At 35.4% G+C, this 16,534-nt stretch overlaps 1 protein-coding gene across 6 annotated transcripts in view; it reads right to left on the bottom strand.

The window, feature by feature from the left end:
- PHKB (phosphorylase kinase regulatory subunit beta) overlaps nucleotides 1-16,534 on the bottom strand; it is a 211,332-nt gene that overhangs the window by 107,487 nt on the left and 87,311 nt on the right. For all 6 annotated transcript variants that reach the window (XM_075995604.1, XM_075995605.1, XM_012773843.2 and 3 more), the window contains 6 exons: nucleotides 14,423-14,486; nucleotides 9,385-9,480; nucleotides 7,723-7,920; nucleotides 4,249-4,306; nucleotides 3,618-3,695; nucleotides 1,182-1,340 (listed from right to left, as the gene is read on the bottom strand). In XM_075995604.1, the coding sequence (XP_075851719.1) occupies nucleotides 1,182-1,340; nucleotides 3,618-3,695; nucleotides 4,249-4,306; nucleotides 7,723-7,920; nucleotides 9,385-9,480; nucleotides 14,423-14,486 (653 nt within the window). The remainder of the gene's footprint in view (nucleotides 1-1,181; nucleotides 1,341-3,617; nucleotides 3,696-4,248; nucleotides 4,307-7,722; nucleotides 7,921-9,384; nucleotides 9,481-14,422; nucleotides 14,487-16,534) is intronic.

Raw genomic sequence — 16,534 nt, 5'->3', positions numbered from 1 at the left:
GTATCAACAGATGAAAATAACACTCTAATCAGAGATAACCTTTCCAACTTCGTTGGATTCTATTTCATGTGTATTTTTCTCCCCCTTTGGAAAATCTAAAAGCAAAGCCTGTATAAATAATATGAACTACTTATCAAAAAGCTATAACTTTAAAGGAAGAAAATATTTCTACATATTCTTAAATTAGCATGAAGTATACTTAGAGATCCAGAAAATATAGTTAGGAAAGGAACAAATCAAAAACAGTATTAACTTAATTTTCTCCTCTTTGGTTAGCTCTGTCTGCTCTTACATATCATTTATGTAAAGCTCAGTTTGGAAATTTGGCGTTTGAAATATTCTTCTCTACTGGAATGTAAAAAAATGGAACAAAAGATGATTACTCTTACTGCACAAACAAATGGATTAGCATTTATGTAGTAGTGCTAGAAAACAACAAAGACAATAACAGTATTTCACATAGTAAGCAGTTCTTTTAGTGCAGCTGAAGTATTTACAATTAGCCTATTTCATAATTGTTTGCCATAAAGGAATTCTAACTCTAAAATGATAGCCCTTTGATGGAAATGCTAATATTTGAAATTTTAGCAAGGAATAATGCAGTTAGAAGCATAATGCTTTTTCGTGTTTATCAAATTTTCCTTCATTTCAATGTGTCCAAGAGTACTCTGATTCAGCTGAATTTCTAGGAGATGAAAACTAATTCTTCAAAAAATTATAAATAATGGTTCCATTAAGCCTGCAGCTAACTGAGAAAATTGCCAAAATATGAATTTATTGGAAAAAAGAGGACTTTGAGATGATCAATTCATTTTGGCAAGTAGCTTACCAAAGCTATGACCAAGCACGACTGTTTTATTAAATCAGAACTTTTATTACATCATATAAAAGTAATTCCAAGTTCCCATAACCTTCTGCTAGAAACCTATCTAGTACATTGAATGTAGCCCCCTAAATGGTCATAACGGTACCCATATCTATTTCACTTTCTTCCCAGAAACTGTCCATTATCATTCAGTGAAGCAGATATATTAACACACCTTCACATACTAAGAAACTCCCCAAAGACCTCGTAACAGCACGAGACACCACCCAAATCCACAAAAAACGCCAGCAAAGACATTTATTTCTAACAGCTTGATAACAAGGGGAAAAAAGCGTTCCCAACCTTCTCTACTTACCTAGGAGTTTTGCGATGATGTAAAGGGCTTGCCCCCAGAGAAATAGTTTTCCATCACGGCCACAGTTGCTAGGAAATCTCTTTTGACTACCAGGGTTCTTTTTTTCATATTCTACAAAGTCAGCTGGCACATAATAATACTTTGGTATGACAGGATATCCTGTGGAGTTTAAAAATAAGTATATAAAATGTAACAAATCAGTGTCCTCCCCAAAATTTCCCTTGAAGAAACTGTAATGATTAGAAAGCAGGGAGAAATGTTGTACAGGAGGTAACAGATTTGATAAGCTATAGAAAATTGGATATTCTGGTTCCTTTCAGATATTGCTAATGAAAAACACAGAGAAAAGCTTGACTTGAAAACACTAATTCGACAGCATATCGTTATGCTTTAGCCAACAACGTCTACATAATCTCTTTTAACATTAAATTTTTAATACCTTTAAATGAATCAACAATATACAGTAAGCAAACATTTAGAGCCATAGAGGAAGCTATTTTTAATAAGATTAGTCTGTAGAAGCTCTACAAATGAGATACTGAGTCATTGCTTAAAGAAATCCCTATTTAAGCATTAAGCCCATTATCTACCATTCAATATCATTAAAAAGAAAAAGCCATCTTCCCCTGTGACCAACCCATTTAAAAATATCCCTTGGTAAAAAATAAAAATTATTTTTATTTATTTTTTGAGACAGAGTCTCACTCTGTTGCCTGGGCTAGAGTGCCGTGGCATCAGCCTAGCTCACAGCAACCTCAAACACCTGGGCTCAAGCAATCCTTCTGCCTCAGCCTCCCGAGTAGCTGGGACTACAGGCATATGCCACCATGCCAGGATAATTTTTGATATATATTTTTTTATTCGGCCAATTAATTTCTTTCTATTTTTAGTAGAGACAGGGTCTCACTCTTGCTCAGACTGGTTTCGAACTCCTGACCTTAAGTGATCCACCCTCCTCGGCCTCCCACAGTGCTAGAATTATAGGCATGAGCCACTGGGCACAGCCAAAAATAAAATTATTATTTATAGAGTAGGATCTTTGTAGATGAGATAAAGGGAGAAAAATTAACATTCTCAGTAGGGTGCTACAGAAGACTCTTTGCAATATTAGTCTACAGTAAACCTAATTTTCCTAATAAAATTGTACAGATTTCCCTAAAATTTTGCTTTTTTACATATCAACCAATAGTGATATTTGTGTCTAAAAAAGAAAAAATGCCTATGATATACAGAGACTACTTTGAACATCACTCTCTGACCATGATGAAGCCTACAGTGAGGTACCTTAAACTACTATCTCAATACATCAGTGATTTACCACTGAATACTAAAAATCTGATTCAAGGGATTTCAAATACTATATGCATCACAAAATTTATTACATTATTTCTCACATTGGACAGTGAATATAGCATAAAGACAAAATAACTGCTTTTAAATATTAATATTTATTTGAAATTCAATGTTCATTCATAAATATTTCACAACTTTTAACATTACAAGCATTTGAGAGGGTGAGCACACAATACGAAGTATTTATTCTGAGATATTCGTGGAAAGCTCCAAAGAACATCACAAACAAAACATGAGACAGGAATGGGGCCCAGTGCTGCGATTGCAAGTTTGTGTATCACATCTATAAGGTCATTGTTTTTTATTTTCAACTAACACACCATAATTTTCACCTTCCATATAAATATGTTTTCGAAGTTGTTCACTCAGAATATATTCTTATTCTATTAACACTTTCAAACCCCAAAGAAACCTAGAACATCTCCTTCAGAATTCCTTTGACAATTAGTTTTACAGTTATACAGAAAAGTCAGTTATGTTTCTTTTATGGTTCCTGGTGGTGTTTGGTTAAAACCAATAAACCCTTACTCATAAGACTGGGTCTTCCAACCATTTGTAAAATATTAAATCCATCCTTGAAGGATAACAGTTCAGTACTGTGGCGCACATTCAAAATACAATGCTAAATGCCCTAGAAGCAACTCCAAAGAGGAGGCTAGAGTGCTCTTGGCAATGATAAGGGTGGAACCTGTCCATGCAGCCCTCTGCAGGGCAGCACTCACCTTACTACAGCATTTTTGGTGACCTGAATAAAAAATAGTCACTTTATATTATTGTCACACTATATAGAGTAAAGGAATTATATAATAGATGAACAAACTCTGCCCACCTGACAAACTACTTTGGAATTACTATAGCTATGACTACCTAAATTCATCTCCATCCTTGTCCTGCTTAATGAACTTCTTTTATAAAAACAGACTTACTATAATGAATTAATAGAGGTTATTCTTTCCAATTTCATTTGAGGCCTCATTCATTTTTTTTATTTCATATAAACTGTGTTTTATAAAGAACTCATATATTTCAAAAGACAGTAAAGAAAATGTTGGTAGGAAGAATTTATTGAAAAAGCAACTATACCTTCTGTGGTCTGATGCAGTACTGGAGTCAAAAGATCCTGATATTCCTTTACTTGTCTGGGATTGCCTCTGAAAACTCCTAAAATGTAAAATGTAAAATCCAAAGCTCAAAAAGCATCTCAAAAATTTTATTTTAGAAAAATTTATTTGCCCAGTTATAACTATTTTGGTTATTTTTTGTGAAAAGGATAAAAACAAAATTGAAAAAGTCATACAAATGTATGTGACATTTTCTCTAGAAATTGATTTAAGAAAGTCATGTTAGCATTCAGAATCAAAAGCTGAATTTTAATTGAAATTTATTCTTAAGTATAAATATTATATATATTCACAATGTCACAGATTATAAAATTCATGATTCCTATTAATAAAATTTTCTTTGTAAATATGAATAAAATATATTATTTTATACCAATATAGGTATCATTTTTAAATTTTTAAAGTATTTTTTAATTCTTAAAATGATTTAACATTCACTTAGAAAGCAAAAGAATATAGCATTTTGAAATGCAGAGCGGTTAACATCACTGAAGTACAGACTATTTTGCTAGCTGAAGAGTCATATTTCATTTCTGTTCTTCTTTAAACTACTTATATCCTATAGTTTAAACTTCAGGAAAAAGCTCACTTACCATCAATCATCATGTAAAGGAAAAATATGGGAAATTCACATTCAATACCATCAAATAGCTAAAACAAAAAATAAGACATTACATTTTAAACTAACAATTAAGTTAGAACAACTATAGTAAGGCTATATGTAAAATTTTTATTTGTAGTAGTAACTTAAAGCTGGACTGATTATATAAATAGTTTCATTGTTCTTTTTAAAAAAAATTCCTCAGGATTCTTATTATTCAAAAGCTCACTCATTCAATCCATCAAACAGCAGTCATACAATAAATATATACTGAACACTGTAATGCCTGTCACCCTCAAGACAGAGAGCTATGAGAACAAAAGATAGTGAACTTCCCTCAGGGGCTTACAACCTAGTGTGGAGGCTGGCATGTAAATGAACAACTATGGTGCAGGACAAAATGTCTACACATGGTCTAGTGGTAACATAAGGAATGAAACACCTGAGTCTGCCTCAGGTCAGGGAAGAGTTTATAGGAAAGAAGACATGTTAGCTAATGCCTGGTGAACTTCACTGGGAAGATAAGCTAAGGGAACTCGAGGCAGAGGAAACAGTACAAATCATAGATCCATAGAAGCATAAAGTATGCTAAAGAAACTACCGGCAATTCAGTACTTCTGTAATAAGCAAGTAAGAAGTAGTGAAAACTGAAACCCAAGAGATGGGCCAGGCAAGCCAGATCAGGAAAGGCCTGGGAGGTCATGCTAAGAGACTGAGACTTTGATCCAGAAATAATAGGGAACCACTTATAAATACTGAGCAGGATCAGATTTACTCATTTTATTTCCTTGCTAGACTGGGCAGTTGATAATACTGAATAGAGTTTAGGACAAGAAATAAGACCAGCTGGAAGGCTGCTGGAGTAATCCAAAGAAAAGATGACAGCCCAAACTAGGGTTTCTCAATTTTAGTACTAGTGACATTTGGGGCCAAATAATTCTTTGTTCTTGGACTGTCCTGTGCAGTGTAGGATGTTTAGTAGCATCCCTCACCTCTACCTTCCAGATGCCAGTAGCACCCACTAAGTTGTGACAACCCAAAATGTATACAGACTTTATCAAATGTCCCTGCGGGCAGGAGAGGGGAGAGCAGAATCATCCCAGCTTACATACCATCAGCCTAAACCAAAGAGTCATAGAGAGGAAGGGACAGAATTTTAATATCTTAAGGAGGCTAAATCTGTCAGCCTTGGTGACTGACAAAGGTAAGTGGGAAGGAAGACGCTCGAATGACTTTTAGGTTCGGGGAGTGGGCAGAGGAGCAGGAATGGAATGTAGGCAGACTATAGGACATCTAAGTGAGGATGTCCAAAAGGCAGCTGCATACATGGGCAGGGCACTCAGGAGGGAGGCATGAGTTAGGGATAGAGATGCGGGATAGAGGGTAAACAGCTATGAGAGCATGGGTAGAATGAAAAGAGAATTTGGCTGGGCATGGACACCAGGAGAAGAGCAATGTTTAAGAGGAGGCAGAAGAAAAGGAATCTGCAAAAGAGACTAAGAAGGATAGTTAGAGAAGAAAGAACTAGGAAGAGAATGGGATCACAGCAAAATAGAATGTTCTGAGACAGATGACTTGGTCAAGATGTTCAAATACCAAGAAGAATTTCTGTGAAATAAGGTCAAAAAAGCATCCACTGTGACCCAGTGACCTAAACTGATGGAAGCCAGCATAGCTACTGGGGAGTGCTGGGAAGAAGAGCCAGATTATAGAGGAAAGTGAGCGGAGGCGAATGAGGAGAGATACCAAGTATAGACCATATTTTTCAGATGTGGCTACAAAGAGAAAGAAGATGGGAAGAGGATAAGAACAAGGGTTGAAGTAGGGCTTTTGTTTGTTACTTTTTGATGATAAACATCAATGTGTTTAAACTGAGGATAGGAATTTGCTTGCAGAAGCAAGGCAGAAGTGGGGAAGAGGAAGAGACAAAAGAAAGAGAAATGGACATCCTTCTACCAGAGAAGAAAACAAAGTCTCAGCAAAGATCCCAAGAAAGTAAAAGAGAACAAGATGGAGTGTACATGTGAAAGGCTAGCCTTAGAGAGAACAGACAGCACCTGTGAGACAAGAGACATGGAGGTAAGCATGGATGAAAAAATGATGTAGTGGGGGAGGCCATACAAAAACAAAGGCTATCAAGTAGGAAGTAAAAAGTCAAGTCTGGGAACTTGAATACAAATAGGAAAAAGCTGGAAAAGCCTTCAAGGAGAGTTCCTGGCAGGGTCACATAACAGGACTGACAAGAAATGAAGGCAGTGACGAGGACTAAACAAAGACAGATGTCCTGAACTGGGGGTAGAACTTGGTGGTACTCCGCAGCAGGTGTAAAAGTAGAGAAAGTTTGCTGGACTGCTCCAAAAGTTGGAGGTCTGCAATGTGGCAGTTGCAGGTGGTCCAATTACAATATAAGTGCTATAAATTGGCTCAGGAAATGTATTAAATATAAAAGAAACATTTGAATGCATTTAAGAGATAAATGGATTTTCTGGCCCATCCTAATAGATTGGAACACTGCTAACACTGCTGTAAAATTTCAAAAGTGCATACAATAAAATGGTTCTTAATGCTCACAAAGTGATAGTCAACTGTGACATTAAATAAAATGATAAACACCTTGATTAGTTTTCCTGCAAATGTGTATAATGAATTTTAAAAGAATAGTACATTAATTGCCAAACATGTAGAAGGTATAATGCTGCCTATACATTTTCTATTTACAGATTTATGGGATCCTTAACTATCTTCAGTGAGTGACTCAAAGTTACAGCCATGTTTACAAAAATAATTTTAACCTACCCCACTAAAGCAAAGTGTTCAGCGATGTGCATGAAATGCTTACTTTTTGGGGGGTTATAGTTTTTTGGATAGCTTAAAAGTACCTAGTATAAACCTGGATATAGTGGTATGTGTGTATGTTTTCAAAATATAAAATATTTTAAAACTAAATATTTAGAGGACTATATTTCAAAGTGAGGCATCTAAATGAAATAGATAAATGAAGGGGGGAAGGAGTATTAGTTTTAATAAGAGCATTTGCTTAACAGATTGAAAGCCAGATCACAAATAGATATTTGATATTACATAAGACAAATAGTATGGAGCGGGCAGGCAAAGGCCTGAAAATGCAATAGAAAAATTATTCACCCAGTGAATCAACAAAGCCCAATATGAGTAAATACCTCACTGGTAGTAACAGCTAACACTTACTGAGCATTTATTATTTGCCAAGCACTTTTCTAAGCTCTTATACATATATATTAAGTCATTTAATCCATATATAAGAACCTCATGTTATAGGTACTATCATTGTCAATGAAGAATTATTGAACACAGAGAGGTTAATTAACTTGTCCAAGGCCACACAGCTAGTAAGTGGCAGAGCCAGAATTCAAACCCAAGTGTCAGCCTCCTGAATCTGTGCTTTTGATCACTCTGATATACTACAAATATGGGATATTTTTGATACCTTAATTTCAGCTGGTTTGTAGTAGCGTCTATCGGGATCTTCCAATGATGTTCTATACCCATCTCTCAAGAAACGCTTAAATCCATATTTTCCTTTTAATTTTCTAACCACTTTATCAAGTGTCTGGCTAAACAGAACTTCGTCATCCAGGGCAAATGCAGGATAACTGATGCAGGGAAGTAGGGCAGCATCTGTGTTCTGGGGTCAATAAGATAAAAAGATTGCAAGTAACTGCAATGACATAATCAGCACAGCCCAAGGAGAATGATGGAGATAAAAAGCCAGCAGGGTTATCCAACTGACAGTGAGTTTTCCCTGCTCCCAGGGACAAACTGGCATTTCTATGGCATGCTTCAGCAAACCATACAGAACAGATAAAACTTTATTCATTAAGAAACAGTATTATAAGGTTCAACACTGGGCTCAAACTTTACAATATTGGCTGGGCACAGTGGCTCACACCTGTAATCCTAGCACTCTTGGAGGCCAAGGCAGGAGGATCGCTTGAAGTCAGGAGTTCAAGATCAGGCTAAGCAAGAGTGAGACCCTGTCTCTACTAAAAACAGAAAGAAATTAGCCGAACAACTAAAAATATATAGAAAAATTAGCCAGGCATGGTGGCGCATGCCTGTAGTCCCAGCTACTCGGGAGGCTGAGGCGGAGGATTGCTTGAGCCCAGGAGTTTGAGGTTGCTGTGAGCTAGGCTGATGCCACGGCACTCACTCTAGCCTGGGCAACAACGTGAGACTCTGTCTCAAAAAAACCAAACTTTAATATATTAATTAAAATATGCAAAAATGTAACACTAATAGTCATCATAACTTAATCTGTCACAACAATTTGCTTATAATAGTGAAAAAGAAAAAACAATCTTAATGACCAAAACAATTAGTTCAGTAAATTAGCAGCCATTAAAATTTTTATTGTAGAAATGTTTATGGATACAAAAACATGTCCATTCATAGAAGTAGGTTATCAATCATTATGAACAATATGGTTTTTGCTTTATAAAATAAACATATATGTGCATAAAAATATGTGGAAACATACATATTCAAATGTTTTTTTCACCCTAAGTGAAAACAGATGGTGGAATAATTGGATATTATGTTATTATTATTTGCTTGTTTTTGGATTTTGTTTTTATCATAATCCTATATTAGTTATATAAAATATTTATTTTTAAATAATGAAATTATTCCATTTTGGGTGTTTTCTAAATAGAGAACCACAAATAGTCCCTAGAAAAATCTACAATCAGGTATTATAAGCAACCAAAGTTCATCAAAGAAAAAAAGTGAATTGAATAAAAGAAAAGAAACAAAGAATAGAAGATAATTTAATTTAAAGAAATATAAATTGTAAAAAATATTTTTCTAATATTCCATGACAAAATATGATTCATTTTTGGCATAACCCATCAAAAAGAATAATGTCTATTTTTCTATTTTCCTACAAAAGACTCAAAGACAAAGCAGCTTTTTCCACAACTCTGCTCACTTCCTAAGCCTCTACAGGCCAGAGGAAGGAGGGATAATACCTGTCGTGTCTTATCTTCTGGATGACCTCTAACGTCTGAGAGCACTTTCTTGGAAAAGAAGTGAAAGCTACATAAAAATAATAAATGACAGTTCATATTAATTTAACATAAAAATGTCTTACATGTGATCTTGATTCTCTGGGTAATAGTGAGCATAAAGTCTGCCTGTTACGATTGTGAGCATCGAGATCCACAAATATAACTGACCAAGAACAGCCCTGAAAGAGAAAAAGCAAAACGTTTCCTAAATTAAGAAAAAAGGACTTGTAGAACTTTTGGCATTTTAACTGTGAGAGATTTCACAAAAAATACTAACTGACTGCATTTGAGTATGTGATTACAGAAGATTTTAATTTTCTTTTTATACTTTCAATATTTCTCAAATTTCTTTCAATAAACATTAATTTTATAATCATTAAAATTAATGTTATTTTTACATTTTCCTATTTTCCTTGATTTTCTAATAAATCAAAATATATTGATTATAAGATAATCAATTAATGACATTTATTTTAATGAAATACAAATATATAATGTTACCATATTTTAATATTGAGATCAAAGTTAACTATGTTGTTTGGCTGTCCTCTTACAGAAATATTCCATGCTTTATGCATTATAGCCCAGATTTCCAGGAGAGTAAAATCACTCAAGGTCATGGGCAGCTATTCCCCATTCAGAAGTAAGTCTTTTAAAAAGTTATCAAGGAGAACCAACACATGGAATTAATTATCACCTACTTTAAATCATCAAACATATTAATTTTAGGTCTGCAAATTTCAAAGGAAGCTAGATGTCTGCATTGCTTTGAACACTTTGTATAACATGAGCAATATCTCTAGTCATTACCTTTTAGATTTTGGCCTCAGCTCATTTGTCAGTATCTTGATTTCCCCAATTAAAGAAAGGAATATGAAAGGATGTTTTATAATATGATACCTCAGAGTAACTGATTAACTTTGGATATTTTATTTTTATCTTCCATTTCCTGGAATCATTACAACTCTACCATAATACCCTGACTCTACCTAAAGAGTGTATTTTAAGACTGACAGCTCAAATTTTACTCTCCAATTGAGTGTCTATAAATCCCTTTGTTCTAATAAATACACTAGAAAATGATTCTACCTGACCACTGCCATGGGGACTTAAGTCCCAGTGGTGGGGAAGGGTTGCACTGACCTATCTACCTCTCCCCTCCATCCTCATGACCAGAGCAAACACTTTTGCGATGGTCCCTAAGGCCAAAGGTACCATCTGTGACCATAAGATTGCTGATCTCATTGGTTTCAATTCAAAGTAAAATGATTTGAAGGATTGTCTGGGCCTTTCTTTTCCCCATTAACCACTTCTCTGAGCTTGAGCTAAGGGACCTGCTGCCCTTATCTAGAATGTAAATATAAAACAAGATAAAATTGGTCAGTGGATCTACTGATCATGATCTTTTCTATTCTTACTCTGGAAGCAAAACCACACCACAAACTCCAAGTAGGAGATTTTATTCCCTAGTTCAGTTATTAGGCCAACCCTTAGCTCTGTGGCAGAGCCCAGAGAACAGTATTTTTCCAGAAAGGGTATTTACTGATGGGACTATCCCCCTTGGACCATGGCTGCAGTGGCAATGAATGTGTAAATAGCCAATTTTTGCTTATTGTCCCAACAATTGTTTCTAGCAGCCCCTCTCATAATCTAGGCTTCTCTCCTGCTCACATACTGTTAAAGGAATTTCAAACTACATTAATTCTCAGGGTCTCAAAACAGCAGAGCTGAGATTCAAACCTAGGAATTACAAAATTGTTGCTTACTATACCTGTGACATCTGATGAAAGTAAATTCTGATTTATATTACTATATAAATATTGTCAAATATTACTTTAATAATATTTAAATATATTCATCATGATATTTACACAGAATGGATTTGAAAACATGACAAAAAACGTGATTCCCATATTGAGGATTATGTATGTTTCTAAATGGGGCTCTGCCCTAATTAGCCTATATGGTAAACTGATCATTAAAAAAATCAGGCCATTAAGGTCCCAAAGAAATATGAATTTTGAAAATAGTTTCAGAGTGAAGATTTAAACAATTTTTTTTTCTTGAATAAGGAAAGCAATTACTGGGAAAAAAAGAAGAAAGGAAGTATAGGAACGGATAATAACCATAACCAAAGCTAAAAACTTTTCCACCCAATGATCACTCAAACAAATCAACATTTGTTTTATCACATACACTAAAGCACAAAAAGAGAATGGCAACCCTTTCTTTCACACTACTTGTGAAGTAGATACCTTTTTTAGAAGTCCAAAAATTACTAAGCAGAAAATGGCTTAAGAGTTTTCAAAGAAGATACACAGCATCCAAGTCTACAAGCGGGAAGCATTCAACAGCTGAGACTTTCCAGATCAATTGTTGGTTTTCCAGATTCATTACTGAGTGCCTTTGGTTCAATACTTGGTTCTGCCCTCTGCTGTGTGATATGGGAGAAGGCACTGTGACTTCTCTGATCGTTCATCTTGAGAGAGGGCTCACCATCTCCTAAGATCTATGACTCTTGAGTCGCCACCAACAGGAGATGAACTTTTTGAAAGCTCTAAATTAGTTTAGCTAAAGACACATGATCAAGTTTTCCAAAACACTATACCAACAGTTTTTTAGAAATAATTAAGTATACTCATATGATCTCCTCCAAGTCTTGAGGGAGTTTATTTAGGTTTTCATTTGAATAAAAACATTTCTTTATGCCAGTTCTTTTCCCAGCCACTGGCTTTTAATTAGATCCACAGCTCTTCTAAGTATACAGAACAACATTATAAAATAATTAAACACTAAAAAGATCACACACACTTTTAAATGTACTACTGTTTAGCAGGCACATTAGTAATTTAACTATTGTACAGGTGGGAATATTAACATTTTAAAAGTCAAGTTTCTGAGATTCTCCACATCAGAAAAAAAGGTGAAAGGGAATTTGTAAAACTAGGACACTGATACTCTCCTGTAAAACTGGAAGATGAAGAGGCTCTCCTTGTAACATGTGATATTTCTGTGGCTAAAGAAATAAGACATTCTTTGTATTTCGATCTGAAATGATCAAGGGGTAGTCAATACAGCAAACATTTGGTGCATAGCTACATTGGAAATAGGACCTAAACAAGGCCCCAAACTAACTATGCTTAGAGTACTTGTTCTTATCCTTGGATGCATATTAGAATTGCTGAGGAGTTCTGAAAACATCTCAATGCCAAGGCCTCCCCTAGACTAATTAACTCAGAATCACTGAGGGTAGAGCCTAGGCATCAGTATTTTCTTTCTTTAATTCTTCTAATGATTCCAATGTGTAGTCAAGATTGAAAAACTGGCTGAGGAATAATACCGGCAATCCATGTATAACTGAGAATCAGAAGAAAACAATTCAGTGGTTTTACAGTTACAGTTGAGCAATCTATGAAAACTTTCTAAGAAAAGTAGAGCTCTGTAAGTTGGGTAGAATTCGGAAAAGTACCTTGAATGTACACATGTGGGTATATATGTAAAGAGGGGATGCACACAGCTATGTAAGACTCAGGTACTTCAAAGGACAGAATCGCAAAAAAGAGCTGCTATACACTACTGTGTATGGCCAACCTAGAGACACTCAGCTCCATTCAGCTCACTCATTGGTATGCCACAGAAGGAAAGCTAGCAAGACCTGCATTTTCCCAACTGATGATACATCAGCTACAACAGCTCTGGTTTAATCCATAACTCCTCTCAGTCTTCCTAAGATACTTTCTAGAAAGCTTTCAGTCAATCTCTTCATTTTCCTTCTTTAGCATTACCAATACTTCTTAAATAATAGCAACAAGAAATAGCATTTATTAAAGGTTTAATCTTTGCCAGGCATTATACTAAGTTAACTTTTATTTGCATGAGAACTTCCTGATTTAGGTCCTATTGTCATTATCTCTATTTTTAGATGAGGAAGCTGAGACTTAGATAGGTCAATAACTAGCCAAAGTCACAGAACTGGGTGTACAGAGCATACAGTGATCCTATCTCCTGACTCCTAATAAAATGCCATTCTTTAATACCATTTTATCTCTCTCTCTCAAGAGGATAATCCAGAGTAACCCTTGGGCACCCAGAATGAGATGTTTCTCTCTTCCCAATCATTTCATGTCTGTGGTCATTCCTCAAATCCTGGAAATAGCCAGAGCCCATCCTTCAGAAGAAGTTAGGGTGAGGAGAGAAGAGAGTCTGTGTATGAAGTAGCAGGGAGGGGAAGTTGTATTAACATACTCCAACTAGAAATTTTCTTAAATTCAAGACTCCAGGTATATAGCATTATAATTGCCACGACAAAAACCATGTTACTTTCTTGTGTAACTTTCTAAAATGTATCTTCACTGATATAGCATTTTAATAGCTTAGTGACAATCACAATACCAGAAACTTCACTGTGCCTTGCCATCTTAGGAATCTTTACAAGAACTGCTTTAAAAAATTAGCCTACTTGTTGATCCAGTGTAGCAATCTCTGTTCCTACATTTTATTCCCTTCTATTGACAACTCAATCATGGTCACTTGATTAGTTTAGTATCTTTTGGTACAAAAACTAAAGATCTTATGAAAATTTAAGGCAACCTTCAGCGTTTCCTTTTTATCCCCAGAGAAAATGGGATTTTAGACATTTGATTACAGCCAGTTGAAGGTAAAGCTAGGGCAAAACTTCCGATTTTCAGGCTGCACACATTACACAAATTCCCCTCTGCATGAGATATACATTGTTATACAATAAATTCAAACCAACATGAGAACTGACATGGAAAATATATAATTCCAGAAATACTTAAAAATGTGAAACTCTCTCAGAAATGAGTAATAGACTTGAAGGAAAAGTTCTTGAACCAAGAAAATCAGAATCTTTATTAAAATTTTTGTTTTTTAGAACATAAGCAATGGTTTTTGGTTAGAAAACTAAAATTTAACTGGCAAATCATTTTCAACAGAAAAGTTGTTCAAATGATAGGCTACTACATTAGTTTCAGACATTCTTTCATTATAAGGAAATGACTTTTGTTAATGAGTAGCCAAATTAAGCATACAATTATAATACAATACAACTAATTAACCATATGATTCAAATTAAAGATTTTCCTTTTTTTTTTTTTTTACCTGGTTGCCAAAGAGGTTGAATCCATTAATCGCTTCTAGAGCTGCTTTTGCTAAGCCAACAGAACTAAGAGAAAAAAAGAAAATATGTTATTACTCTAATGTATCTGGCTACAAAGTAAGAGCTATTACCTGATGAATATTCATAAGCAAGTTTCTTCATTAACTTTTTTTTTTTTTTTTTGAGACAGAGTCTCGCTTTGTTGCCTAGGCTAGAGTGAGTGCTGTGGCATCAGCCTAGCTCACAGCAACCTCAAACTCCTGGGCTCAAGTGATCCTCCTGCCTCAGCCTCCCGAGTAGCTGGGACTACAGGCATGCGCCACCATGCCCGGCTAATTTTTTCTATATATATTAGTTGGCCAATTAATTTCTTTCTATTTATAGTAGAGACGGGGTCTCGCTCTTGCTCAGGGTGGTTTCGAACTCCTGACCTCGAGCAATCCGCCTGCCTCGGCCTCCCAGAGAGCTAGGATTACAGGCGTGAGCCACCGCACCCGGCCTTCATTAACTCTTATAACAATTTCTATAAGAAGAATAATGTCTAAGAGACTTCATTCTGACATTTCATATTTAAATATTTCTTTTTTATACTTAGTGATCATCTGAAAAAAAGATTTCTAGGTTCACTTTGGTCTAGACTAATGGTCATACTAGTGATGGGAGTAGTTTTAATGCCAGTATTGTTTCTATTCACCAACTCAAGAAAAAAAGATGAACTTCAGATGAAGTTATACTATGTGGCCATCAATCTAACAAAGCTTTTCTGATGTTAACTCTGAGCCTTAAGAAAGATCTCATACATCATATACTTATCATAGTGTGGTTAAGATACCCAAATACTCTTTATCTAGGGTCTAATAAAACTGGCATTATTTTATGTTCACAGAACTGATCAGCTAACTTCTCACTTTTTGCTATATACGACTCTTCGTAATAAAATGAGTACTATTTCCTTCAGTGTCCTACTCTTTTTGCCTCTTAAATGCCCCAAATAGTGCTGGAAATGGGAAGGCCCATTTCATTCAAAATATGACATTGTCATCTTACAAATGTCTACCTTTAAATGTTTTAAATCGAATGTCCAGTTTATTTTAATTATTGCAAATTTTTATTTGTTTTACTCAAAGCAACTGTACATACTATTATTAATATCATTTAAGTTAATGATATGTCATCGATGCAGTATTTCTCTAAAGCAGTGATAATCAAAGTATGGTCCCCAGAGCAGCAACATCAGTATTATCTGAGAACTTGTTAGAAATGCCAGTTCTCACCTCTCTCAGGGAGGAGGGCCCATAATCAGTGTTAAAAAGCCTTTCTGGTGTTTGAATCCACTTTAAATTTGAGGATTATTGTTCTAAGCTATTTATGTCATCATAATCTACATTTTCTATATGTTCTCCCCATGAACTATACTCAAGCAAACATTACTTTTATTACAGGATAATAAATAGGTTGGACATTTATTTTAAAAATACATAGATGTGGTTCATGCCTATAATCCCAGCACTTTGGGAGCCTGAGGTGGGAGGTTTACTTGAGCCCAGGAGTTCAAGAACACTCCGGGCAACATGGCGAAACACCATCTACACACACACACACACACACACACACACACACACACACACACGAGCCAGGCATGGAGGCTCATGCCTGTAATCCTAGCTACTCAGCAGGCCAAGGTGGTAGGATCGTTTGAGCCCGGGAGTTGGAAGCTGCAGTGATTTATGATCACACCATTGCACTCCAGTCTTGGTGACAAAAGGAAACCTTGTCGCAAAAAAAAAAAATACATGAATGGAAAGATGAAGTAGACATACTTTTCCCTATTCTTCTCACTAAGTACAAGTAGAAATCTTGGACATTACATATAAGACAAACATAAAAAAAGCTCAGAAAGATACATAGAAGAAAGGCAGACTAGCTATGGACATTAGGAATCTAGGAACAACACTCTGGTAAGTTCCCTGCGTTTCCTTTTTGCCTCATTTATTTTATCTAAAAAGGGTAAACAATCAGAATGAGACTGGATTCCTTATCAGAAACTGTGAAGGCCGGAAGGATGTGGCACGAGAGTTTTCAGGAATTGAAAAGAGTCTTTTGAAAAAAGACTG

This window comes from Microcebus murinus, chromosome 20 (genome assembly GCF_040939455.1).
Source record: "Microcebus murinus isolate Inina chromosome 20, M.murinus_Inina_mat1.0, whole genome shotgun sequence".
NCBI classification, from domain to species: Eukaryota; Metazoa; Chordata; class Mammalia; order Primates; family Cheirogaleidae; genus Microcebus; species Microcebus murinus.
The sequence above is the reverse complement of the archived record's forward strand: the minus strand, read 5'-3'. Positions and strand labels throughout refer to the sequence as shown.